This window comes from Panthera onca, chromosome X (genome assembly GCF_046562875.1).
Source record: "Panthera onca isolate mPanOnc1 chromosome X, mPanOnc1 haplotype 2, whole genome shotgun sequence".
Taxonomy (NCBI): Eukaryota; Metazoa; Chordata; class Mammalia; order Carnivora; family Felidae; genus Panthera; species Panthera onca.
The window spans coordinates 112,229,761-112,255,835 of record NC_138357.1 but is presented as its reverse complement, the minus strand read 5'-3'; the positions used below and the strand labels follow the sequence as shown (position 1 = coordinate 112,255,835).

At 36.7% G+C, this 26,075-nt stretch overlaps 1 protein-coding gene across 5 annotated transcripts in view; it reads left to right on the top strand.

The window, feature by feature from the left end:
- Positions 1-26,075, top strand: part of CNKSR2 (connector enhancer of kinase suppressor of Ras 2) — a 297,465-nt gene that overhangs the window by 58,207 nt on the left and 213,183 nt on the right. For all 5 annotated transcript variants that reach the window (XM_081793473.1, XM_081793472.1, XM_081793475.1 and 2 more), the window contains exon 2: positions 8,944-9,107. In XM_081793473.1, coding sequence (XP_081649599.1) covers positions 8,944-9,107 — 164 coding nt within the window. The remainder of the gene's footprint in view (positions 1-8,943; positions 9,108-26,075) is intronic.

Here is a 26,075-nt window from a genome sequence, read left to right as displayed (position 1 = left end):
TTCCTATTTAGTCTCAGTAATACTCATGGCTTCCATTTTATACTTGTATACCCATAACTTTTAAATATACTTCTCCAGAGCAGACCTTTATTTTTGACTGACTCCTCAACATTGATACCTGCCTGTCTCAAAAGAACTGTAATCCCAAATGTCCAGAAGAGAGCCAGCTACCCTAAACTACTTCTGTGGTATTTCCATTGTCTGTGAATAATGTCACCATTAATCCATTTCTGTAATTCACAAATGTAGGTGTCATCTTCCTTCCCATGGTCTCCCCTCCATCACATCTAATCCAGCACCAATTCCTGCATGATTTTATCTTCTTTCCAGTCTTCTCTTCCTTTCCTGCCATCATCCTTGGACGAACAACTACTTTTTGATAATTAGATTATTTCAAATGTCACCCAACCTGGGGTGCCTGGATGGCTCAGTCAGTTAAGCCTCGGACTTCAGCTCAGGTCACAATCTCACGGTTTGTGTGTTAAAGCCCTGCATTGGGTTCTGAGCTGACAGTGTGGAGCCTGTTTGGGATTCTCTCTCTCCCTTTCCATGCCCCTCTCCTGCTTGTGTTCTCCCTAAGTAAAAAAATTAACATTTTTAAAAATTTTAAATTAACAAAAAAATGTCATCCAACCTGCCTCTCTCTCTTGGCAGCCTACAATTCATTTACTATACTACAGCTGGAGTAATGCTCACAAAACACTTTTAATGCTGTCTCTTTCAAATCCTTCAGTTCCTTCTCATTGCTTTTAGGGTCATGGTTAGGATTCTGACCATGGACTACAAGATCCTGCATCATGTTGCCTCTGGCCCATCTCTCTAACCCCCTCTTGCTTCATTGTCTTATCTCTGCATTTCAGACACAGAAACTTCTTTCAGTTTTTCAAATGTATGGTGTTTCTTTTCGTAGCACACAATCTTTGCATATGTTGTTTCTGTTGGTTGAATTTTCCACTCCTCCTCCTTTAACCATTTTTAAGCTTGTGGATCATAATATAGTCATCGATCTCTCAAGTAAGCCTTCCATTCTTGACTTGCCACCTCAGTATATGGTTAAGTCTACTTTTTTCTTTCTCATAGCACTGTGTAGTTTTTTTCCTTCATGACGATTATCATAGCTTGTGTTTATACATCTATTTTGTCAATCAAATAATTAATGTTTAACGGTCACCTTCAGTATTATATCAACTCCATAAAGTCAATGGCCATGTTAGTTTTTGTTCGGCATTTGATTCCCAGTGCCTAGCACATAGTAATTACCTCTGTAAATATTAATTAAATAAAGGAATGACTGAATATGTATCAGATGCTTGCTCTGCCCATTGCTGTATGGAGGGAGTCAGTGATGCTATCCTTCGGGGTTCTATAATCTGTTGGGGGTAATAAGATACTAATACAAACATTATAACAAACAGCATGAGTAATAAATAAATGCCATAAGTGTAAAATCCATAGATATAAAGAGAAGAGAGATCCACCTGATTCAGTGATCAAAACCTGGCATGATTTCAACAATTAAGTATGTAGAATATGTAAATATTATTCTGGGTAATAGGAATAATCACATTAAGGAAATAGTTGAGTTGTTGACTTTGGCTGCAGCATAGGATATATAAATGTGTTAGAGATAATGTTAGAAAAATAGGTTGGGGCCTGAACTTGGAGGTTCTTGAATGTTAGAATGAAAGATGTAAGGCTTAGATGCCCTTAAGCTTCCTTAAACAAACAAACAAATAAAAAATGATTACCTATTAAGTTGTAAAATGAAAGACTTCACTAATCTCTAGATTTGCAACTAATTCCTTATGCTTGGTCTACCTTTTTTATTAAAGTCACTTTTCTGTTAATAAATTATTATTAGCAAAGACTGTGAAGACTTGCAAAGAAACAAATAGTTTCAGTGTTAGTTACAACCATCTCTGTAGTGGACTTTTTTTTTTTTTTTTTTTTTTTTTTAGAGCACAAGCTGGGAACAGGGGCTGAAGGAGAGAGAGAGAGAGAGAGAGAGAGAGAGAGAGAGAGAGAGAGAATCTCAAGTAGGCTTGCTCCACATTTAGCACAGAGCCAGACCTAGGGCTCAATTTCATGACCATGGGATCATGACCCGAGCCGAAATCGAGAGTCAGATGCTCAACCAACGGAATCACCCGGGCACCCCTGAAATGGACTATTAATTTGAGGGGGAAAGTGTGATCTTTGAAAAATATTCTATGTGAATTCTTAGGTATCTAATAGCTTTAAGCCTCACTATAAAAGCAGTCAGTCTTTGTGTACTGAACATGTCATCAAAATCATTTTAGACTTTGTTTTTAAAATTAAAATATGAAAGTGCAGAATAATTGTATAAGATTTAGAGTTTATTACTTAAAGAGCATTTAAAAGTTTGCAAGCTGTCCTGAAAATCACTTTGAGAAAAACTGCTTGTCCAGCTCCTTTACCACGTTTGGGGTACACAACTTTAAAAATTACAAAATTATAAAACCATTCAGACATTGTTTTGTGTGACACACATTTTCAGGTTGCAATCTCAGATTACCGTATATCAGTATTTTAAAACTGAGAAGTTTTAAGCAGCTTGATAGTATGTCCATGGGTTACGTTGTCCTCTTTAGTTGGCCTTCATGTAGTGTATCACTGGATATATTTTAAGTACATTTTTTGTGAATATTCTGATTTGATATGTCATAACAAAAACTTAATTTTTATGTAGTCAAACATATCTGTCTTTTTTCTTCACTGTTTCTTGCTCTGGTTTGATACAGAACCTAGATTTCTTCTAGTACCTTTTTTATTTTGTAACATTGCATCTTTAGTCTGTCTTTTAGGTGGTTAGCAATATCTCCTGGTTTCAGTGCTGATAAGGTTTTCTTCCTTATTTTTGCTTTCTGTTGGTCTTTTCTAAAGAGGGGAATTTTCAACCAGATATTTCTTTGAAATTCATTTTAAAGTTGCCTGGCATTAAAAATCTACTCTGGTTTAAAATGAAGAACCAGAAACAGATTGCAAGGAGGCTGAATTATTTTTGCAAAATGGAACAATTTCATATTGTTTCCCAGTCTTGATTTTTTTTAGTTTGTATCTTAAAGACAGCATTATATTGTTAGAGAAAAAAATTAGGTCTGAGAAGAGTAGAAATGGCAATGATCAGCAGAGTGGGGCCTGGCCTTATAAGACGTCTTTAGAGACAACAGGCAGTGATTGGTTTTCTAATGCATCAGTCTGCATACCCTGCGTCATATACAGCTTCTCAGAATTCTGTTTATAGCTTTCAGCTCTGCCAGACAGCAGAGCAAAGCAGTCTTTTCAAAGGTAGTTAAATGCATTAATATGCACGGCCCTAATCTTAGTAGGTGCTTAATATATAGTTGCTGAATACACTGCCAGAAACATTGTTCCCTGGTCTGGGTCTTTTATATCAAATACCATGATAAAATGCCAGGAGGAAAAATTTTTAACTAAATTTTGAGTTTAATAGTATTTTCCAAATGTTTGATAGCCTGTAATTCATTTGTAATTTAATTTTTTTTTAATTTACAGAGTAAAATTGAGTTTTTTGGTGTTAGGGTTGTATGAGTTTCAACATATTTATAGAATTATGTAACCAGTACCACAGTCAGGATACAAAACAGTTTCCTCACCCCCAAAAAACTCCCTCCTGCTGCTTCATAGTCATAGCCTCTTTACATTCCCAATCCCTGGCAACTACTGATTTCCTTTCTGTTGCTATAGTTTTGCCTTTTTCAGTATGTACTATAAATGAAATCATTGAGTAACTTCTTTAAGATTTGCAATTTTCACTCAGTGAGATCCTTGAGATCCATCCAAGTATATATCATTTTTTTATTGCTGGGTAGTATTTCAAAGTATGGTTGCCCACATTTTTTATTCTTATATTGTTTCTCACTTGTTAAAATAGTTACTGCCTTTTTTTATTGGAATTTAGAATTGTTTAGTGGCATAGGTGTTTTTGAGGAAAATTTTTTCTTATTTTCTTTTTGAGTGAACAAAATATAAACTGGAGTATAATTAAAAGAATATCAAGGAGTAAATATACTTCTATTTACTAAGTAAAAGTAATGGGCTGCTCATCTCTGAATTAAATCAAGAATTTATAAGGCTGTATCATCCCAGAACTGTATGGGAATTATTAAACAGATTTTTAACTTTATAGGTTCTAGAGCAAAATTTCATTTTTCTAGAATACTTCAGGAATTTGATTTATTAAATATTCTGGGTATCTTTTAAGTAGTTTGTATATTACATACATAGGTTAGCGAGTTTTCCAATAATTAGAATACAGTAAAGTCATTTAGTGCCAACATGCTGTTGAATATAATTTCATCCTTTTCAGTTGGTTTAGGGAGTACTACAAGATCTTATTTTTTTAATTTTAAAAATTTTTTTAGTTTATTTTTGAGAGAGAGAGACACACACAGAGACAGAGATACAGAGTACAAGTGGGGGAAGGACAGACAGAGAGGAAAACACAGAATCCCAAGCAGGCTCCAGGCTCTGAGCTGTCAGCACAGAGCCTGATGCGGGGCTCGAACTCATGAACCACGAGATCATGACCTGAGCGAAGTCAGAGCTTGAAGTATCACAAAATCTTAAATGGGAATTGTCTTTTGCTGGATCAATTATCATTATATACTACTTGTGCATAGAATAAAAACATGGTAATATGAACTTTCTGGCTGTTTATAATGTATAAAACGCTTTTATTGTCTTGTAGTAGTTGTTGCAATTAATACATGAATGCTAAGTGATAATGATATCCAAGACCTCTCCCTTAAAAAAGCCTTAAAAATTAAACATTTTTGAATTTTAACCTTTTGGCAGGAATAGTCCTTGATATTTTTGAATCGGGAAATGGCTTGATCAAAGAGTGTTTTTAGAGATCTGACAGTGATATACTGAACAGACTGGTGCCAGGGGGAGTAGATGGGCATCAGGGCAGGCTGTACAGCATGAGTAATCTGGTGACAATGAGATCAGAAATGAAAGGGCAGAGCAAGAGCTATTTTGAATGAAGAAATTATGTTTCTCACTAACTGACAAGATAAGAGATTAAATTGGGGAATCTTCTAAGATGGTTCTAAGACTGTAAAAATGGTTGTAGAAATAGATAAATAACTTGCTTATGGAGAATGAGATTGTAAATGAGGCAATTGAGTCTGGTGTGATTTTGGTCATTGGTGATCTTGGGAAAAAAGCAGTGTCAAGTAAAATAAGGGGACTGAAAAGTAGACTAAAGCTAGATGGATCTTCTGCCTCGAATTATCATTCATGTATTTGAGTAAGCAAAAGGAAATCGGACTGATATGTGTTTGTTTTAATTTCCTAACCTTATTTTGCAGAAGGGACAGAATCCTCACAAATCTTCATATGTCAATCTTTATTCTTCACAGTAAATAGTGGCAACAGAACTCTAACAAATGAATTTACATTTTTATTTTTTGCTGTAAATATTAGAGAGTGTTCAGTTTATAGATACGAGCACATATATTACGTATAAAATGGTGTATAAAGTAAAATTTCCTGTAGTAGGAATAGAGTCATCCTCTTAATACCATTTTAAGTGGGTTTTTAATATTTTGAACACTAAATGTAATAATTTACACCTCCCATATCTACTTCCACAGTATACTGGATTAATTTATTTTACTCAATCTTTTGGAATATCGTTGATTTAGTGGAAATGTGTACATCCTTAAGACATCTCTCAAATGTCATCATTTTGTAAATGTTTCATTATTTTTGGAACATGTTTCTAGATCCATGATTATGTTCATTCCTCTTCCCTAAAGATGATGGAAAGCAGTGTAATTCATTGAAAAAGTCAGAGACACATGTCATAGTAACGATTTCAAGCATTCTTTTTAATGGTTTTAGGGTGTCGTTTTAGACACAGTAATGCATGTAGTTTAATGTTTCAGTTGACAAAAGTGCACAATTTTCTTCACGGTACACTTGTGTGGTTTAGAGTATGGATCAAAATTTATTTTCTGTATGTTTTCTTAAGAAGAATAGGAATTTTTAAGTAGAGGTTATAAATTTTACTTATAATTATTTTGAAATATGTCAACAAGAAAGAGTAAGTTTGATGGAAAGTGAGTAAATAATTCATGCAACATTAGAGCTTTAAAAAAAGGGTAGATAATATTTTTAAAATTTGGTATATAGTCTCATTTTATCTAGTGAATAAATATTAGAGTATTGAAGACTAGTCATATGATCACTAAAGAATTTCTCATTCTTGAAAATGGGACAGTTCCACTTTAAATAAAATTGTGTATGAGTGAGTGAGGTTTAATTATTGCATGTATGCTGTATAGATTCTGGAATCATGACATTCAGGCCTGTAGCCCAATATTATAATGTATTGATTTTTGTGGTTTTTGTAGATGGCTTTTGGGGCCATATTTTCTTTCTTTTTTTTCACATATTTTTGTTTGTTTTTACTTTTATTTTTATTTTTTATTTTAATATAATTTATTATCAAATGGGTTTCCATACAACACCCAGTGCTCATCCCAACAAGTGCCCTCCTCCCTGTTTGGGCCATATTTTCTGCATATACAGATTTCAGATGTTGATTTTGGCCTTTCAGTCAAAACAACTCTAAAATTATAAGGTCATTAATTATTTGTAATTCAAGTAAGAAAAAGTGTACATAAAAGTACCTTTTGGTTTATAAATATGCATATTATCACAGAGTGGGATTACTATAATTGTATTATAATATCCTAGCTGTATATTTGTCATATATTTTACATTTTAAATATGGGAGCCAAAATGCTATATTATGGAGTAGTATGCCTTGATAGTTAACTTAGGCACCAGTTAATGAGATGTATGATAAGCCTCTCTCCCTTATTTCTACACTGCCACATATTATGTGACTTGGTCTGTAACCTTAATGATGATGTTGGTGGCATTGGTGCTCTAGGAGGTCTTTTATCATTCCTTTACATAGAAGAATCTAGAAAAATCAACTCAAAATAATAACATTTTGTCTCATATTATTCTGCAATGTATCAAGACATGAGTGCCTCAAAATGCCATGTACCAAATGTTCTTTCTCTCCACTCTTAATTTTAGATTTAGCTCTTATTTAAAATGTTCCGGAGGAAGGCAAACCATAAGAGACTCTTAAAAACTGAGAGTAAACTGAAGGTTGATGGGGGGTGGGAGGGAGGGGAAAGTGGGTGATGGGCATTGAGGAGGGCACCTGTTGGGATGAGCACTGGGTGTTACATGGAAACCAATTTGGCAATAAGTTTCATATTTAAAAAAAGTAAAATAAAATGTTCCTGATTTTCCCCAACCAGGTGATATAGCATAAAATTCCACATCTGATTTGTTCGTTTTACACTTATTGAGCCCTACTCTGTGTTAGTCACTGTGCTCAGTCCTGGGTTTTCATTTAGAAGATACACTGCCAAACTTCAAGGAATTTCCAGGCTATGTATTGGGCACACAGAGATGAGAACAAAATTTAATACAATGTTGACATTTTTGTAATGGAGGTCTGTAGAGTGGGAGATTGGGAAGTATGGAGTCTGTATAGGAAGGCAAGGTCCAGATCAGAAAGGGCCTTGAACACTATATACAGGAGTTCAGATATTATTCCGTCATAAATATGAGGAAACTGAAAAGTTTTGAGGAAAAAAATGACAAAAATTTTTAGGGGCACCTGGGTTGTTTAATTGGTTAAGAGTCTGACTCTTGGTTTTAGCTCAGCTCCTGGTTTGTGAATTTGAGCCCTGCTGTTAGCACAGAGCCTGCTTGGTATACTCTCTCTCTGCCTCTTTGTGTGCCCCTCCCCTGCTCACACTTCCTCTCTCTCTCTCTCTCTTACTCTCTCTCTCTCTGTCTCTCAAAATAAATAAATAAACTTAAAATTTTTTTAAAGAATTTTTATGTTGGGGAAGATGAATTGGAGGGGATAGTGAGTGACTCAGCAGAAAAACCATAAAACTGGTTTAATCTAGATGGCCGATATTTAATCTAGATGGCCTGATTTAAAATCAAGACCTGTTAGTTTTTGCTAGTTGCCTCATTTTCTTGGTATCTCTTACTTAAAAATCTAGAGAGAAGTAATCTTGTTACTCCAGTTCATCATTTGTTCATCATTTGTATCATATGTATGAAATTCATAGGCGATTGATGCTGACCCAATCTGTAGCCAAGCTAATCACTTATGAAGTGCCCTGAGTAGTCCTGAAAAATGTATCCACTCTGGATTCCACTTTTGGATTTGGATGAAATCCAATTGTTAGTGGATTAGGGAGTTTATTGCAGGTGTAGGAGGGGAGGTAAGGGGCTTGGCTGTGTAGGGAAGAACAAACTAGTGGGGAACACAGGATCAAAGAAAACAAGGAAAAGTTTTTGTTTTGTTTATTTTGTTTTTTAAGATAGCAGAGGTTTGAATATAGGAGTCATTGGCTAGGAAATGGTTGAAATAAAGAGTGTTTAATTTTTTAATTGTTGAAGTAATTAATGTTAATGTGGCAGAAGATGGGATTTCAGAGCACAGGAAGATCAATCAGTCTTATATAGGAAGAAAGTTACCTCTCCCTCTGCAGTGGAGTTGAAGAAGAAAGGGGGAGTGAGGTGCAGATAAGTTTAGAAGTGGGCACAATCTGCTTACTAGCACACTTTATGAAATAAGCAACAAAAAGAGCTGCTTAAGAAGTGACTTAAAGATTTCCAGTAATTACTGAGTAAAATTCAAATAGGAGCCTAACAACTAGGGATATGATGAAGTGGTTTTTTTTTTCCTCCTGCAGCCAAGATGTAGGTTGGAAAAAAGTGGACTAGTCCAGAGTTGAAATGGAGTTAACTTGTGACTTGGTAGGAGTTAATGCTTATTATATTTTTTCTATTTGTTTGGCTAAACTGTTTGTTTCATTTTTGTCTTCCATATTTTTTCTTTTGCAGGTCTTGATGATTGTTTGCAGCAGTATATTAAGAACTTCGAGAGGGAGAAGATCAGTGGAGACCAGCTGCTGCGCATTACACATCAGGAACTAGAAGATCTGGGGGTCAGCCGCATTGGCCATCAGGAATTGATCTTGGAAGCAGTTGATCTTCTGTGTGCACTGGTAAGGACATTAACTGGTGGAAAGTGAAACTTGTTTTATTTCATTTAAAATTTTTTCCCTTTTTTTGTTTCTTCCCTTCTTTTTTCTTCTCTATTTAAAAATAATTTAATTTTTTAAAAATTTATAACTCTCCTAATTCTCAACTGACTAGAAGTGGTATTTTCCTCCTTCATTAAATTTGGCATATTATATAGTGCCAAATTACAAATTAAAGAGGTTTATAACCCAACTAGTGACATTACATTTAGTTACTTCAAAACCATATGTTAGAGCTCACCAAGGAAGTGTTGACAGCATCATTTGGGGTATGCAGGTGAATATGATCAGTTATAAAGTCCATTCCCCTCTGAAAGTTTTGATTTAGTGTCACAAATATTAAGAAATCCTATTAGAAACATCATTGTTAAAATAATCAAATTATTTGAATGTTCTAAATGTATACATCCAATAAAAATTGAATATTGTACATTATATGGTTTATTTTGTCAAATTACAAGAGAAATCAATGTCAAAATAATCCTTCAGGAGTCTGATAACACATTATATATTCTGAAATGAACATTTTTTTTCCATGTTGGGTAAGGTGACACCGGATTTAATTTTAAATTTTTGTAGATAGTTGCAAGGGGTCTAGAGCTACAGTGAGAAAGAAAACGTGAGTCTTGTAATATAATCATCTGTGATTGACATTTGGCTCAGTTACTGACACTTGTGGGCAAGTAATTTCATCACAACCTTAGTTTTTTATTTAAAATGTTGATAATAACAACTGCCTTTTGGATGTGTTGTGAAAAGCAAATGAGATAGTGTTTATATAGTGCCTAATTCAGTGCCTGGCCCACAGTAGGCATTCAATAAGTAGTTAACTATTAAGATGATAATTAATAAGAAATGAGTAGATAATTCTTAAAAATTCAATTGTCAGTTAATACTCCCAGGACTTGTATGTCAGATGTAAGTTCCTGCCCTCTTGAAGAGCCTTAGGGGTGGAGAGTAGCACACAAATAATCACAATACTGTAGTATAATTACCAAAATAAAAGTATAAGCTAAGTATTATGAGGGCACAGAAGAGAAAATAGCTAGCTTTGACTATGATAGATGGGTTCATATTGCAAAAGCATCCTAGAGTAAGATGAGCATGTGTTTGGAAGAATAAGAACAAAGGGCTTTCCATGTAGGTAAAACAACACCTACACAGGCACACACAATAAAGAGCATACCTGGTAGGTTTGAACTGTGGTTAACTTTTTGAGAGGACAAAAATACGTGGGAAACATTGGCAGAAGATTAGGCTATAAAATATAGAATAGGCCCAGACTATAAAGTACCTAAACATCATGGTAAGAGATTTGTACTTTCTTTTGTGGATATTGGAAAACCATGTAGGAATGATCAAATACTTATTTTAAAAAGGTAACTGATGGTAGTGAAAAGGATGGGATGGAGTGGGCATAATCTGAAGACCAGGTGAACTGTTTGGTAATGTGTAAAATACTCTACTTAGGCTACCAGTAGGGCTTAAACTAAGGATGTGGAACAGGAATAGAGAAGATGTGGTGAATATGAGGGATGAGATAAAGGGAGTTGAGAAAGATTCCATGCTCTCTGGCTGCAGAGATAGAGTAGGTGATTTTGCAATAATGAAGATGGACAGTAGTATCAAGAATAGTTTTAGCTGGGAATATAAATTGAGTTTTAGATTTGTTGAATTTGAGACATCTCTGAGTTATCCATGAAGAAATACTTATCATATAGTTGAACAAATGAATTTGGAGGTTGAGAAGTGGCTGAAGATAGAGATTTAGGAGTCTCTAGGATATAAGGATTGAATCCATAGAGATAGAGCAGATCTACCCAAGGAGGACCTGTAGAATATAATGAACAAAGGACTCAGCTCCACATTTGGGCTGGGAAGGAAGAAGAGGAAACTGCAGGGGAGGCTTATGGAGTGGTCAGAAAAGCGGGAAGATAACTTCAAAAGAATTGTCAGAAAAACAATGGGGAGTACTTTTCATTAAGAAACATCAATAATATCAAATTTCACTAAAAGCCATTAGAATAAGCAAGTAAAAACGTGATTGAGGGGTGCCTGGCTGTCTCAGTTGGTAGAGCATGTGACTCTTGATCCTCAGGGTCATGAGTTAAAGCCCCACATTGGGTGTGGAGCCTACTTAAAAAAAAAAAAAAAAAAAAGACCTGACTGAAAACAGTTTCTAAAAAAGATTACAATGTGAAACCAGATTGATTGAATATTACCTTCCACTTAGACATCTCAGTCTTAACCTTAATTGTCATTTCCTCAAAAAGACATTCTAATTGTTCTCTCACCATTGACTGTTCTAAAATTAGCCCCTTACTGTTATTATTTTAACCTTCATCTCATTTTGTAATTCCATATTTGTCAGTTTAATGTCTGTTTCATCTGCTAGATTGTAAGCTATGTGGCAAAAGTAACTATGCTTATTAAACACCTCGTGTATACCACAGATCCCTGGCAATAGTGGATACTGAATAAATATTTTTTGAAAGTGGCATTGTAAAAGTCTTGAGACATTTTTCACATGATAGTTTGGGGATCTTCTTATTTTCCTATTGCTGAGATCAGAGAAATCAGTTTGGACTCGAGCATGCACTTGCACTCTATCCCTTATCAGAATCAGATCACAGAAGTCATGCTGGATATAAAAGATGGTACTCAAGGTAAGGTAAGAGTCCTCCATGGTTTTGCATACTAGTCTCCAAATATGAGTCAGTGTGGCCATGAAGGTGCACTGGAAGTGGCTTGGACATGAGCACACCATCTAACAGTCCTCTATCTGCCATGTCTTTTATAACAGTAAGTAATTGGGTGTGTCAGAGTTCAGGGTGTTACGTCTCATAAGCAGAACTCCACAGATGAACCACTCACGTGCTGAACTTTGCACTGTCAGTTTGAAGAAGGAAATAAGATTGATGATTACAGTTCTACCCACAAATAGTCTGAACCTACAGGCTTTGGAGTTTGGGTCATTAACAATCTCTGCTGACCTAAACTTACTTAGAAAGATGACATCAGAGGGGCACCTAGGTGGCTCAGTTGGTTTGGCATCTGACTTCGGCTCAAGGTCATGATCTCACGGTCTGTGAGTTTGAGCCCCGCGTCAGGCTCTGTGCTGTCAGTTCAGAGCCTGGAGCCTGCTTCGGATTCTGTGTCTCCCTCTCTCTCTGCCCCTCCCCCACTCATGTTCTGTCTCTATCAAAAAATGAATAAACGTTAAAAAAAATTTAAAAAAAGAAAGATGGCATCAGAGATATATGTTTAGACTATTTCAATGTTCTCACCATGGAGCTGTGGTAAATCTCTTCATATGCTGAGTTTTAATTCCTCCACAATTCTGGGTTTAAGCACTACAGTGTTGCATCATATTCTTGGGGAAAAAACACATTAAATTCATTCTTTCTGTGTTTATTCAGCAATAAATTGGTTACATTCCCCAAGGAGGTCAAATATCAAACTTCCCTTCTACCACTTCCTAATGACTATACATCAGGAAGTTAGAAGTGCAGATACCTTCTAATTTATGCAAACGGATATTTTCCAGTGAATTTAAAGTAAATTTCTAGGCAGTGAATTCTGATTTACTTCTACATACCATTATAAAATTAGGGGATGAGATCCCTCATCAGCAAGCTGAGTTGACTAGACCAGGAGGTGTGCTGTTGGGAATGGGGTATTGTGAAATATCTCTTTGAAACTTTAATGTCTCTACTGGCTTTCTACTTTTTCCTTACATCTACTGGTTTTATTTCTTATTTTAACAATTATATATTCATGATCAAACAGTGATACCATGGGAATTACAAAGATGAAAAAGGCACAGTCCATGCTCCTAAGATGTATACAGTCCAGTAAATAAGACAATAGTCATTAAAAGATAATACAGATTTTTTAAAATCCCAGAGGATTGCAGAAGGAAATAATGAATCCAGGGATCCAGGAAATGTAGGTGGGATTTGCTTTGGGACTTGCAGGATGAGTAGATGTTTGCCAGACAAAAAGTCGGGGAAAAGTTATCTAAGCAGAAGAAATATCATGTAAATACAGAAATGTGAAAGAGTATGAAGTATTCAGAGAAAAATGAGAATTTTGATTTGGCTGGTGCAGAGAGGGAAGTGAAAGGAAGAAAGGCAACTTACATTTTGTATCACATTATAATTTTTCACTTAGTCGGGTTTTTTTGGTTCTTCAGTATGCTTTCTGCCCGGTGCTTACATGCAGAAGATATTAAATTAATGTTATCTTACTGAATGAAGTTCTCTGCCGTTTTCCAGAGAACTGTACATTTTTCTCTTGCCTCTGACTCTGAAGTTTCTGTTCCTAATACAACGAAGACACAAAAAATTCACCAAATTTCTTTGTTTCTTTCAAGCTATGGAATATTTTCATCTGTCTTATTTTAAAGTTAGTACTGATGGGGAATAAATGTTATGGCAGTTGATGAAAATCAAAGGTTTCTTTAGTAACATGTTCATCCATGCAGCATGTATTTATTTAAACACCAGCTATATTGTTTGTACCATGTTATTCTAGAAAGAAGTAAGCTGTTCATGATTTGGAGGTATGTTAACTCTTTCCTGCTGTTATGCTCTCATTTAGTATGCCTCAATAGAGAGCATTGTATATTAACTGCAAGAGTAAGCATAAATAAAATATATAGCTTAATGTATAGCCCTTAATTTATGCTCTGACAATACACCTTGTTATTGCGAAGTGTAAGTGGATCATTTATGACAGGATAAGAACAGCTTTCATTTCATTCTTCATTTACTTTTCATATAATAGGTATTTTGCCTGAAAATTTAGATGGCTGCAATTGCTAGGATTTGTTTCTTTGCAACATAATTGCTTGATTCATTCATCTCAAAATAATTCATTTCTAAAAAATATTCATTAAAGCAATCTTTTTACTACTCACTCATATTTATAAAGCAAAGTATTATAAAACCTAAACACCTGCTATGTGATGCAATCAAATCAAGAGCGCTGAATAAAATAGCATTGACATTGTAAAATATGTGGTGCCAATATTGAATATTTTGTTAAGTGTTTAGAGAATTTGCTACTAGTGAGGATATAGCAAATGTGATCTTCTAAAATGTTAAATATATCCTTCATTTCTTTCTTTCCTGTGCTTTCACATGCATATAATTAAAAGGAAGAACAGTACAAATAGACTGGCTGTGTTAAATCAGTGTAGCCACAATTGTTTCCTGGCAGACTACAAATAAACAAATAGGTAACATATAGGACAAAGAAAATAGCTAACTACATTTCAGGGCTAAGCTTTTGTTTTCGTGATGTAGTCCTTTCTATATCAGTAATAATACATAATTTCCCCATGCATATCCAGTAAAAAGCAAGTCTGTAATGAATAAATCTGCACTTTTTAAAAGTTGAGACAATAGGCAGGAGAGGAAGATGGTGGCAGAGTAGGAGGTTCCTAGCCTTGTCTTGTCCCAAGAACACAACTAGATAACTATTAAATCATCCTAAATACCTCAGAAATTGACCTGAAGATGGACAGAACAAACTCCACAACTAAAGGGAGAGAAGAGACTACTACATCAAAGAACGTAGGAAGTGTGGAGATGTGGTTTAGGTGAGAAACAAATGGCAGTGCTGTAGAGGGGCAGGAGCCCTGGTCATGGAGAAAGGCTGGAGAGAGAGAAGCACATGGGAACACACAAGAAAAACATTTTCCCAAAGGCATTGTCTTGGAAAATAAGAGGGGCTGAATTTCATGACTTCTTGAAAACAGCAGGGCTTAAATCCTGGAGTTTTAAAGGTCAGAAGGCTTGGCTGTGATAGGGTCCAGAGGGCACTCTACTGCTCCTGAAGAAAAGGTAGGCAAACAACCTAGGGGTAGACAGCATGGAAACAATGATCTGAGGAACACCTGGGGTAGACAGGGGAGAAAGTATTCACTCAGAGTGTATCCCTGAGAGGCAGCTTTCACAGAGCTGTCTCCCCAGAAACAAAGGAGCTGGCTGGTACCATTTCCCTTGCCCATCCCTCAATATAAACCCAGAACTACTTGCAGGAAGTAGTGAAGAATGAACATTGGCCGCCTAACTTGCTTATACCAAGCCCTACCCACCCCCTGCATCCTAGTGGGGCTGCCCTCCTCAGTCAAGCTTGCCTCAGTCCCTACACAGTGGGCTCCTACCCCAGAAGACCAGCATAAAACCCTGCCCCCACCATGTTGCCCAACCAGAGAGCCTTGCCAGGCCTCAGTTCTGGTGGAGCTAGTGTCAGGTCTCATTTCACAAGCAGACTAGAGCACACCTAGTTAAAATTTGTCACATTTAGGCCAGGGACCAAACACTGCCCACAGTAGGCAAGAAGAGCCTATGCAGATGACTGGCCTGAGGATAGAGCAGCCAAAACACAACAGCAGAGTACATGCACCACACACCAGACACCCCCGGAAGCACCAAGATATGGACACTACTTGACCTCTTCTTCATAAGGCCATTACTTTCAAGGGCAGGAGACATATTGCCTTTTCTAACACAGAGAAGACAGAGACTGAGACAAAAGGCTAAGATGGAGGAATTGATCCCAAAAGAAAGAACAAGATAAGTCCACTGCCAGATATCTAAGTGAAACCAATAAAAGTAACATGCCTGTTGGAGAATTTAAAATAATAATCCTAAGGCGACTCCCTGGGCTTGAGAATAGAAGACATCAGTGAGACCCTTAACACAAAGATAAAAGAGTTAAAAAGAATCAGAGATGAAGAATGCAGTAAACAGGATTGGAAAGAGGCCTGATGAAATGAACAGCAGGCTGGAAGAAGCAGAGGAATGAATTAGTGACCGAGACCACAAAATAATAGGAAAGAATGAAACTGAACAAAAGAGAGAAGGATTATGCAACACAAGAATAGATTTAGGTAATCAGTGATTCCATCAAATTTAATAACATTCATATTATAGGAGTCCTAGAAGAAGAAGAGAGAAAAGGGGGCAGAAAATTTACTTGAAGAAATAATAACTGAAAACTTCCCTAATCTGGATAAGGAAATGGACATCCAGATACAGGAGACACAGAGAACTCTCATCAAAATCAACAAAAGGAGGCCAACACCAAGATGTATTGTAATTAAATTGCAAAATATAGTGATAAAGAAAAAAATCTTAAAAGTAGCAAGTAAGTCCCTAACTTACAAGGAAACACCCATAAAGGTAGCTGGAAATTTCCTAACAGAAACTTAGGAGGCCAGAAGGCAATGGCATGATGTATTCAAAGTGCTGAATAGGGAAAATCTGCAGCCAAGAATACTCTATCCAGCAAGGCTATCAGAGTAGAAAGAAAAATGAAGAGTTTCCCAGACAAACAAAAACTAAAGGCATTCATGACCACTAAACCAGCCATGCAAGAAATATTAGAGGGGACTCTTTGAGTGAAAAGGAGAGACCAAAAATGACAAAGAAAGGATCAGAGAAAATCTCCAAAAACAATGAGAAAACAGGTAATAAAATGGCACTAAATAGATTTGTATCTACCACTTATTACTTTGAATGTAAGTGAACTGCTCCAATCAAAAGACATAAGGTGTCAAAATGGATAAAAAAAACAAGACCTATCTATATGCTGCCTACAAGAGACTCATTTTAGACCTAAAGAAACTTGTAAATTGACATTGAGGGGGCAGAGAACAATTTATTGTACAAATGGATCTCAAAAGAAAGCTGGAGTAGCAATACTTGTATTGAACAAACTAGACTTTAAAACAAGACTGTTAAAAGAGACAAAGAAGGGCACTATATAGTCATCAAGGGGACAAGCCAACAAAAAGATATAATAACAATGTGAGTATGTATGCATCCAAATGGGACCACCTACATATATAAAACAATTAATAACAAACATAAAACAACCTAGTAGATAACACAATAATACTAGGTGATGTTAGCAGCCCATTTATACCAATGGAGAGATCTTCTGAACAGAAAAACAAGGAAACAGTGGCTTTGAATGACACACTGGACTACATAGACTTAATAGATATATTCAGAGCATTCCATCCTAAACTAGCAGAATATACATTCATCTTAATAGGGAACATTCTCCAGAATAGATCACATATAAGATCACAAAATGGATCTCAACAAGTACAAAGAGATTGAAATTATACCATGCACCTGTTCTGACCACAACACTGTAAAACTAAAAGTCAACTAGAAAAAAATTTGAAAAGACCACAAATACATGCAGGTTAAACAACATGCTACCAAACAGCAAATGGGTTAACCAGAAAACCAAAGAAAAAATTTAAAACTACATGGAAACATGAAAATGAAAACAAAGGAGTCCAACAAAGCAGTCCTAAGAGGGAAGTATATAGCAATACAAGTGTAGCTCAAGAGGTATGAAAAATCTCAAAGAAACAATCTAACCTTGCACCTAAAGGAGCTAGAAAAAGAACAAAAGATGAAGCCTAAAGCCAGAAGAAGGAAGGAAATCATACAGAATAGAGCCAAAATAAATGACACAGAAACTAAAAAAACAACAGATCAATGAAACCAGGAGCTGGTTCTCTGAAAAACATCAATAAAAATGATAAACCTCTATCCAGACGTATCAAAAAGAAAAAAGACACAAATAAAATCACAAATGAGAGGAGAAATAACAACCAACACCACAGAAATACAATTATAAGAGAATATGATGAGAAACTATATGCCAACAAATTGGACAACTTGGAACAAATGGAAAAATTCCTAGAAACATATAACTACCAAAACTGAAACAGGAAGAAATAGAAAACTTGAACAGACCGATAACCAGCAAGGACACTGTATCAGCAATCAAGAAACTCCTAACAAACAGAAGTCCAGGGCCCGATGCTTTACATGTGAAATCTATCAAACATTAAAAGAATAGCTAATACCTTTTCTTCTCAAACTATTCCAAAAGCTAGAAAAGAAAGAAATCTTCCAAATTCATTATATGAGGCCAGCGTTACCCTGATACCAAAACCACACAAGGACTCCACTAAAAAAAGAAACCTATAGGCCAATATCTTTCATGAACATAGTTGCGAAAATTCTCAATAAAATGCTAGCAAATAGAATCCAGCAGTACAATTAAAAAAATCATTCACCATGGTCAAGTGGAATTTATTCTTGGGTTTCTAGGGTGGTTTAATATTTGCAAATCAATCAACCTAATACAGCACATTAATAGAAGAAAGGATAAGAACCCTATGATCATTTCAATAGTTGCAGAAAAAGCATCTGACAAAGTACAACATCCATTCAAGATAAAAATTCAACAATTTCCCTTAGGTTTCAGTTAAGGAGTTCTCTCAGGGTATCCTTCCAGGTTTTGTCCAGAAGATTTTTTATTCTCTAATTCTTGAGTTGCATTTAAAAAGTAATTTGAGTATTATCTTAAATTTTGAAGGCTTCAAAGTATTTTTACTTTGCCTTCATATAACAACTGTATTATCCTTTTTAAATTATTCTGACTTTTTCTAAAAAACTATTTGAAATGTGAGTATTATATATAAAGCGACAAATTAATGTTTTATAGGTGCTAATGGCTATAGAGTGAATGTTACATTACAGGTTGATTGATTAGGTTCCTCTCTTTTTTTTAAATGGACTTTAACTTTATTTTTTTTTTGTTTTTTTTGTTTTGTTTTTAATTTTAATTTTAATTTTTTAATATGACATTTATTGTCAAATTGGTTTCCATACAACACCCAGTGCTCATCCCAACAGGTGCCCTACTCAATACCCATCACCCACTTTCCCCTCCCTCCTACCTCCCATCAACCCTCAGTTTATTCTCAGTTTTTAACAGTCTTTTATGCTTTGGCTCCCTCCCTCTCAAACTTTTTTTTCCTTCCCCTTCCCCATGGTCTACTGTTAAGCTTCTAGGGTCCACATAAGAGTGAAAACATATAGTATCTGTCTTTCTCTGTATGACTTATTTCACTTTAGCATAACACTCTCCAATTCCATCCACTTTGCTACAGATGGTCAGATTTCATTCTTACTCATTGCCAAGTAGTATTCCATTGTGTATATAAACCACAATTTCTTTATCCATTCATCAGTTGATGGACATTTAGGTTCTTTCCATAATTTGGCTATCGTTGAAAGTGCTGCTATAAGCATTGGGGTACAAGTGCCCCTATGCATCAGCCCTCCTGTATCCCTTAGGTAAATTCCTTAGCAGTGCTATTGCTGGGTCGTAGGGTAGATCTATTTTTAATTTTTTGAGGAACCTCCACACTGTTTTCCAGAGTGGATGCACCAGTTTGCATTCCCACCAACGGTGCAAGAGGGTTCCCGTTTCTCCACATCCTCTCCAGCATCTATAGTCTCCTGATTTGTTCATTTTAGCCACTCTGACTGGCATGATGTGGTATCTGAGTGTGGTTTTGATTTCTATTTCCCTGATGAGGAAGCGACGTTGAGCATCTTTTCATGTGCCTGTTGGCCATCCGGATGTCTTCTTTAGAGAAGTGTCTATTCATGTTTTCTGCCCATTTCTTCACTGGATTATTTGTATTTTGGGTGTGGAGTTTGGTGACTTCTTTACAGATTTTGGATACTAGCCCTTTGTCTGATATGTCATTTGCAAATATCTTTTCCCATTCTGTAGGTTGCCTTTTAGTTTTGTTGATTGTTTCCTTTGCAGTGCAGAAGCTTTTTATCTTGATGAGATCCCCATAGTTCATTTTTTCTTTTAATTCCCTTGCATTTGGGGATGTGTCAAGTAAGAAATTTCTGCAGCTAAGGTCAGAAAGGCTTTTTTCCTGCTTTCTCCTCTAGGGTTTTGATGGTTTCCTGTCTCACATTCAGATCCTTTATCCATTTTGAGTTCATTTTTGTGAATGGTGTAAGAAAGTGGTCTAGTTTCATTCTTCTGCATGTTACTGTCCAGTTCTCTCAGCACCATTTGTTAAAGAGACTTTTTTTCCATTGGATATTCTTTCCTGCTTTGTCAAAGATTAGTTGCCATACTTTTGTGGGTCCAATTCTCGAGTCTCTATTCTATTCCATTGGTCCATGTGTCTGTTTTTGTGCCAATACCATGCTGTCTTGATGATTACAGCTATGTAGTAGAGGCTAAAGTCTGGGATTGTGATGCCTCCTGCTTTGGTCTTCTTTAATATTACTTTGGCTATTCGGGGCCTTTTGTGGTTCCATATGAATTTTAGGATTGCTTGTTCTAGCTTCGAGAAGAATGCTGGTGCAATTTTGATTGGGGTTGCATTGAATGTGAAGATTGCTTTGGGTAGTATTGACATTTTAACAATATTTATTCTTCCAATCCATGAACAAGGAATGTTCTTGCATTTCTTTGTATCTTCTTCAATTTCCTTCATAAGCTTTCTATAGTTTTCAGCATACAGATCTTTTATATATTTGGTTAGATTTATTCCTAGGTATTTTATGCTTCTTGGTGCAATTGTGAATGAGATCATTTTCTTTATTTGTCTTTCTGTTGCTTCATTATTAGTGTATAAGAATGCAACTGATTTCTGTATGTTAATTTTGTATCCTGTGACTTTGCTAAATTGATGTATCAGTTCTAGCAGACTTTTGGTGGAGTCTGTCGGGTTTTACATGTATAGTATCATATCATCTTGAAAAAGTGAAAGCTTGACTTCATCATTGCCAATTTTGATGCCTTTGATTTCCTTTTGTTGTCTGATTGCTGATACTAGAACTTTCAACACTACATTAAACAACAGCGGTGAGAGTGGACATCCCTGTCGTGTTCCTGATCTCGGGGAAAGCTCTCAGCTTTTCCCCATTGAGGATGATATTCACTGTGGGCTTTTCATAAATGGTTTTTATGATCTTTAAGTATGTTACTTCTATACCAACTTTCTTGAGGGTTTTTATTAAGAAAGGATGCTGAATTTTGTGAAATGCTTTTTCTGCATCGATTGACAGGATCATATGGTTCTTATCTTTTCTTTCATTAATGTAATGTATCACATTGACTGATTTGTGAATGTTGAACCAGCCCTGCAGCCCAGGAATGAATCCCACTTGATCATTGTGAATAATTCTTTATATATGCTGTTGAATTCGATTTGCTATTATGTTATTGAGAATTTTTGCATCCATATTCGTCAGGGATATTGGCCTATAGTTCTCTTTTATGCTGGGTCTCTGTCTGGTTTAGGAATCAAAGTAATGCTGGCTTCATAGAATGAGTCTGGAAGTTTTCCTTCCCTTTCTATTTTTTGGAACAGCTTGAGAAGGATGGGTATTATCTCTGCTTTAAATGTCTGGTAGAATTCCCCTGGGAAGCTATCTGGTCCTGGTCTCTTATTTGTTGGGAGATTTTTGATAACTGATTCAATTTCTCAGCTGGTTATGGGTCTGTTCAAGTTTTCTATTTCTTCCTGTTTGAGTTCCTAGTGTGGGTGCTTAGGAATTTGTCCATTTCTTCCAGGTCATCCAGTTTGTTGGCATATAATTTTTCATAGTATTCCCTGATAATTGCTTGTATTTCTGCGGGATTTATTGTAATGATTCCATTTTCATTCATGATTTTATCTATTTGGGTCATCTCCCTTTTGTTTTTGAGAAGCCTGGCTAGAGGTTTATCAATTTTATTTTTTAAACAATCAACTTTTTGTTTCATTGATCTGCTCTACAGTTTTTTTAGATTCTATATTGTTTATTTCTGCTCTGAACTTTATTATTTCTCTTCTTCTGCTGGGTTTAGGCTGCCTTTGCTGTTCTGCTTCTAGTTCCTTTAGGTGTGCTGTTAGATTTTGTATTTGGGATTTTTCTTGTTTCTTGAGATAGGCCTGGATTGCAATGTATTTTCCTCTCAGGACTGCCTTCGCTGCATCCCAAAGCATTTGGATTGTTGTATTTTCATTTTCGTTTGTTTCCATATATTTTTAAAATTCTTCTCTAATTACCTGGTTGACCCATTCATTCTTTAGTAGGGTGTTCTTTAACCTCCATGCTTTTGGAGGTTTTCCAGACTTTTTCCTGTGGTTGACTTCAAGCTTCATAACATTGTGGTCTGAAAGTATGCATTGTATGATCTCAATTCTTGTATACTTATGAAGGGCTGTTTTGTGACCCAGTATGTGATCTATCTTGGAGAATGTTCCATGTGCACTTGAGAAGAAAGTATATTCTGTTGCTTTGGGATGCACAGTTCTAAATATATCTGTCAAGTCCATCTGATCCAATGTATCATTCAGGGCCCTTATTTCTTTATTGATCCTGTGTCTAGCTGATCTATCCATTGTTGTAAGTGGGGTATTAAAGTCCCCTGCAATTACCACATTCTTGTCAATAAAGTTGCTTATGTTTGTGATGAATTGTTTTATATATTTGGGGGCTCCCATATTCAGTGCATAGACATTTATTATTGTTAGCTCTTCCTGATGGATAGACCCTGTAATTCTTATATAATGCCCTTCTTCATCTCTTGTTACAGCCTTTAAAATCTAGTTTGTCTGATATAAGTATGGCTACTCCAGCTTCCTTTTGACTTCCAGTAGCATGATAGATAGTTCTCCATCCCCTCACTTTCAATCTGAAGGTGTCCTCAGGTCCAAAATGAGTCTCTTGTAGACAGCAAATAGATGGGTCTTGTTTTTTTTATCCATTCTGATACCCTATGTCTTTTGGTTGGAGCATTTAGTCCATTTACATTCAGTGTTATTACGGAAAGATATGGGTTTAGAGTCATTGTGATGTCTGTAGGTTTCATGCTTGTGGTGATGTCTCTGGTACTTTCTGGTCCTTGAAACATTTCACTCACAGAATCCCCCTTAGGATCTTTTGTAGGGATGGTTTACTGACGATGAATTCCTTCAGTTTTTGTTCGTTCGGAAAACCTTCATCTCTCGTTCTATTCTGAATGACAGACTTGCTGAATAAAGGATTCTCAGCTGCTTTTTTTTTCTGTTCGTCACATTGAAGATTTCCTGCCATTCCTTTCTGGCCTTCCAAGTTTCAGTAAATAGGTCTGCTACTATTGTTATGTGTCTACCTTTGTAAGTTAGAGCCTGTTTACCCCTAGCTACTTTCAGAATTCTCTCTTTATCCTTGTATTTTGCCAGTTTCACTATGATGTGTCGTGCAGAAGATCGATTCAAGTTATGTCTGAAGGGAGTTCTCTGTGCCTCTTGGATTTCATTGCCTTTTTCTTTCCCCAGATCAGGGAAGTTGTCAACTATGATTTGTTCAAGTACACCTTTAGCCCCTTTCTCTCTTCTTCTTCTTCTGGAATTCCTATGATACAGATATTGTTCCATTTGATTGCATCACTTAGTTCTCTAATTCTCCCCTCATACTCCTGGATTTTTTATCTCTCTTTTTCTCAGCTTCCTCTTTTTCCATAATTTTATCTTCTAATTCACCTATTCTCTCTTCTGCCTCTTCAATCTGTGCTATGGCCACCTCCATTTTATTTTGCCCCTCATTTATAGCATTGTTTAGCTCCTCACAAGTATTTCTTAGTCCCTTGATCTCTGTAGCAATAGATTTTCTGCTGTCCTCTATGCTTTTTTCAAGCCCAGTGATTAATTTTATGACTATTATTCTAAATTCTTGTTCCATTATATTGCTTAAGTCGTTTTTGATCAATTCATTAGCTGTCGCTACTTCCTGGAGTTTCTTTTGAGGAGAATTCTTCTGTTTAGTCATTTTGGGTAGTCCCTGCGGTAGTTCCAAACTGCAGGGTACTTCCCCTGTGCTGTTGGGAGTAACTTGTGTTGGTGGGCGGGGCTGCAGTCAGACCCAGTGTCTGCCCCTAGCCCACTGCTGGGGCCACAGTCAGACTGGTGTGTACCTTATCTTCCCCTCTCCCAGGGGCAGGACTCACTGTGGAGTGGTGTGGCCCCTTTCTGGGCTGCTTGCTCACTGCCAGGCTTGTGGTGCTGCTTCCATGAGATCTGGCCAATGGTGTATTAGCTGGAGTGGATAGGCAAGGTGCACAGGGGTGGTCAGGGCTGGCTTAGCTTGCTTTGCCAAGGGTGCTCCCCTGTGGGAGGGGCCCTGCAGCTCTGAGAGGGAGGCAGGCTCATCGGGGGGATGGCTCCACAGAAGCACAGCATTGGGCATTTGCACAGTGCAAGCAAGTTCAGTGAAGGGAACTGGTTGCCTTTGGAATTTTGGCTGGGTAATGGGAGAGGGACATGGTGCTTGCCAGCTCCTTTGTTCCCCTGCTGAGCTGAGTTCTGTCTTCCGGGGCTCAACACTCTCCCTCCTGGCATCCTCTCACCTTTCCCGCTTTCTGAGAGCAGAGCTATTGACTTTTAACATTCCAGATGTTAAGCCCTGCTGGCTGTCGGAACTCATGGAGTCCAGCCCCTCTGCTTTTGCAAGCCAGACTTCAGGGGCTCTGCCCTGCCGGGCGGGCTGCCCCTCCAACGCCCCAGCTGGCCTCTGCCAGTCTGTGTAGTGCACACTGCCTCTCTGCCCTTCCTACCCTCTTCCGTGGGCCTCTTGTCTACGCTTGGCTCCCAAGGGTGCATTTTTACTAGTCTTCTGGCATTTTTCTGGGTTATTTAGGCAGATGTGGGTGGAATCTAAGCGATCAGCAGGACACGGTGAGTCCAGCGTCTTCCTACACCGCCATCTTCCCAGGTCTGGACTCTCTTAGACCGTTGGGAGGTGAACTGAGAGCTTGGAAGACCCCCTACCACAGTCCCTGGAGCACAGGCAGGGCCTGATTAGGTTCCTCTCTAATGAACTATTACTATCATTGAGCTTCTCTAAAAAATTATTATAATGTGTTTGTAAACAAATATTTCTTCATGAAAATCATTAATACACAAAAATTAAAAATGAAAATACTTTTCTACTTCAAGGAAAATGCTTTAATACAGGGGAAAACTTCCAAAAATACGTCAGGAAAGCACTTCAGATATATCATTTAAGTTTAATTCATATAGTCTCCAAAGGGCAGCTGGGAATGAGCTTTGAAGGGGACCGGCACATGTCCTTCAACTTGCAGAAGGCCTTATCCTTCCTCCAAAGAGTGAGCAATGTGCATATTCAGATGTGATTAAAGATCTTTACAAGGGGAGATTATTTGTGATTATCCCTGTGGGCTCTAAATCCAAAATCAAGTGTCCTAATGAGGGAGAGGCAGAGGGATTTGGCACACACAGAAGAGGTGGCCATGTGATCTCAGGAGCAGAGACAGGAGTTATAATGGCCACAAATCAAGGAATGACAACAACTACCAGATGCTGTCAGAGACAAGATTAGAGCCTCCGGAAGAAGCATGGACCTGCCAACATTGTGACTTCAGCCCAGTGATAGTGATTTTGGATTTCTGATCTCCAAAGTTCAAGAAAATAAATTTCTGTTGTCTTAAGCCAAATAAGTGAATAAATAATTCGATATAATTATAAGTTGTTCTTATCTAGCCACTAGAGAATATCCTTAATAACCTTATAAAAAGATTTCCTACTTAATATACTGACACACTGGACAAAATCTCCCAAATGCTTCACAGATAATCCATACTCAGATGCAAGAGAATCTGAAGAGAATGTTGTTTTATTTGTGCAAACAAAACCTTTTTACTTGAGAGAATATTGCAATTCATATTTAGTGGTGAATGTTGAATAGACTATTTTTTTAAAAAACAAGCCCATGACTCCAAAAGGAATGTTCTTAAATTCTTAGCAAAGAACATTCAGACGTGTATCACTATTAAATCTTCACTGGTAACATACATAACTTGGTATTTAATGTTTAAGTGTGCAAACTCCTCTGATACCTCTTTTTTCTCCTCTAAGTTTCTTTTCTTAAATTACTATAGAAGAAATAAATCGGAATTTCATATCAAGTAGGTACCCAGTGCTTGTTGACTTAATAATACAGCTAAATTTATTCTGCCATTTGCTTCCCTTTTTCATACCCCTAGTATTTTATCTCCTATTTTGCTTATGCATCCCCTCACATATAG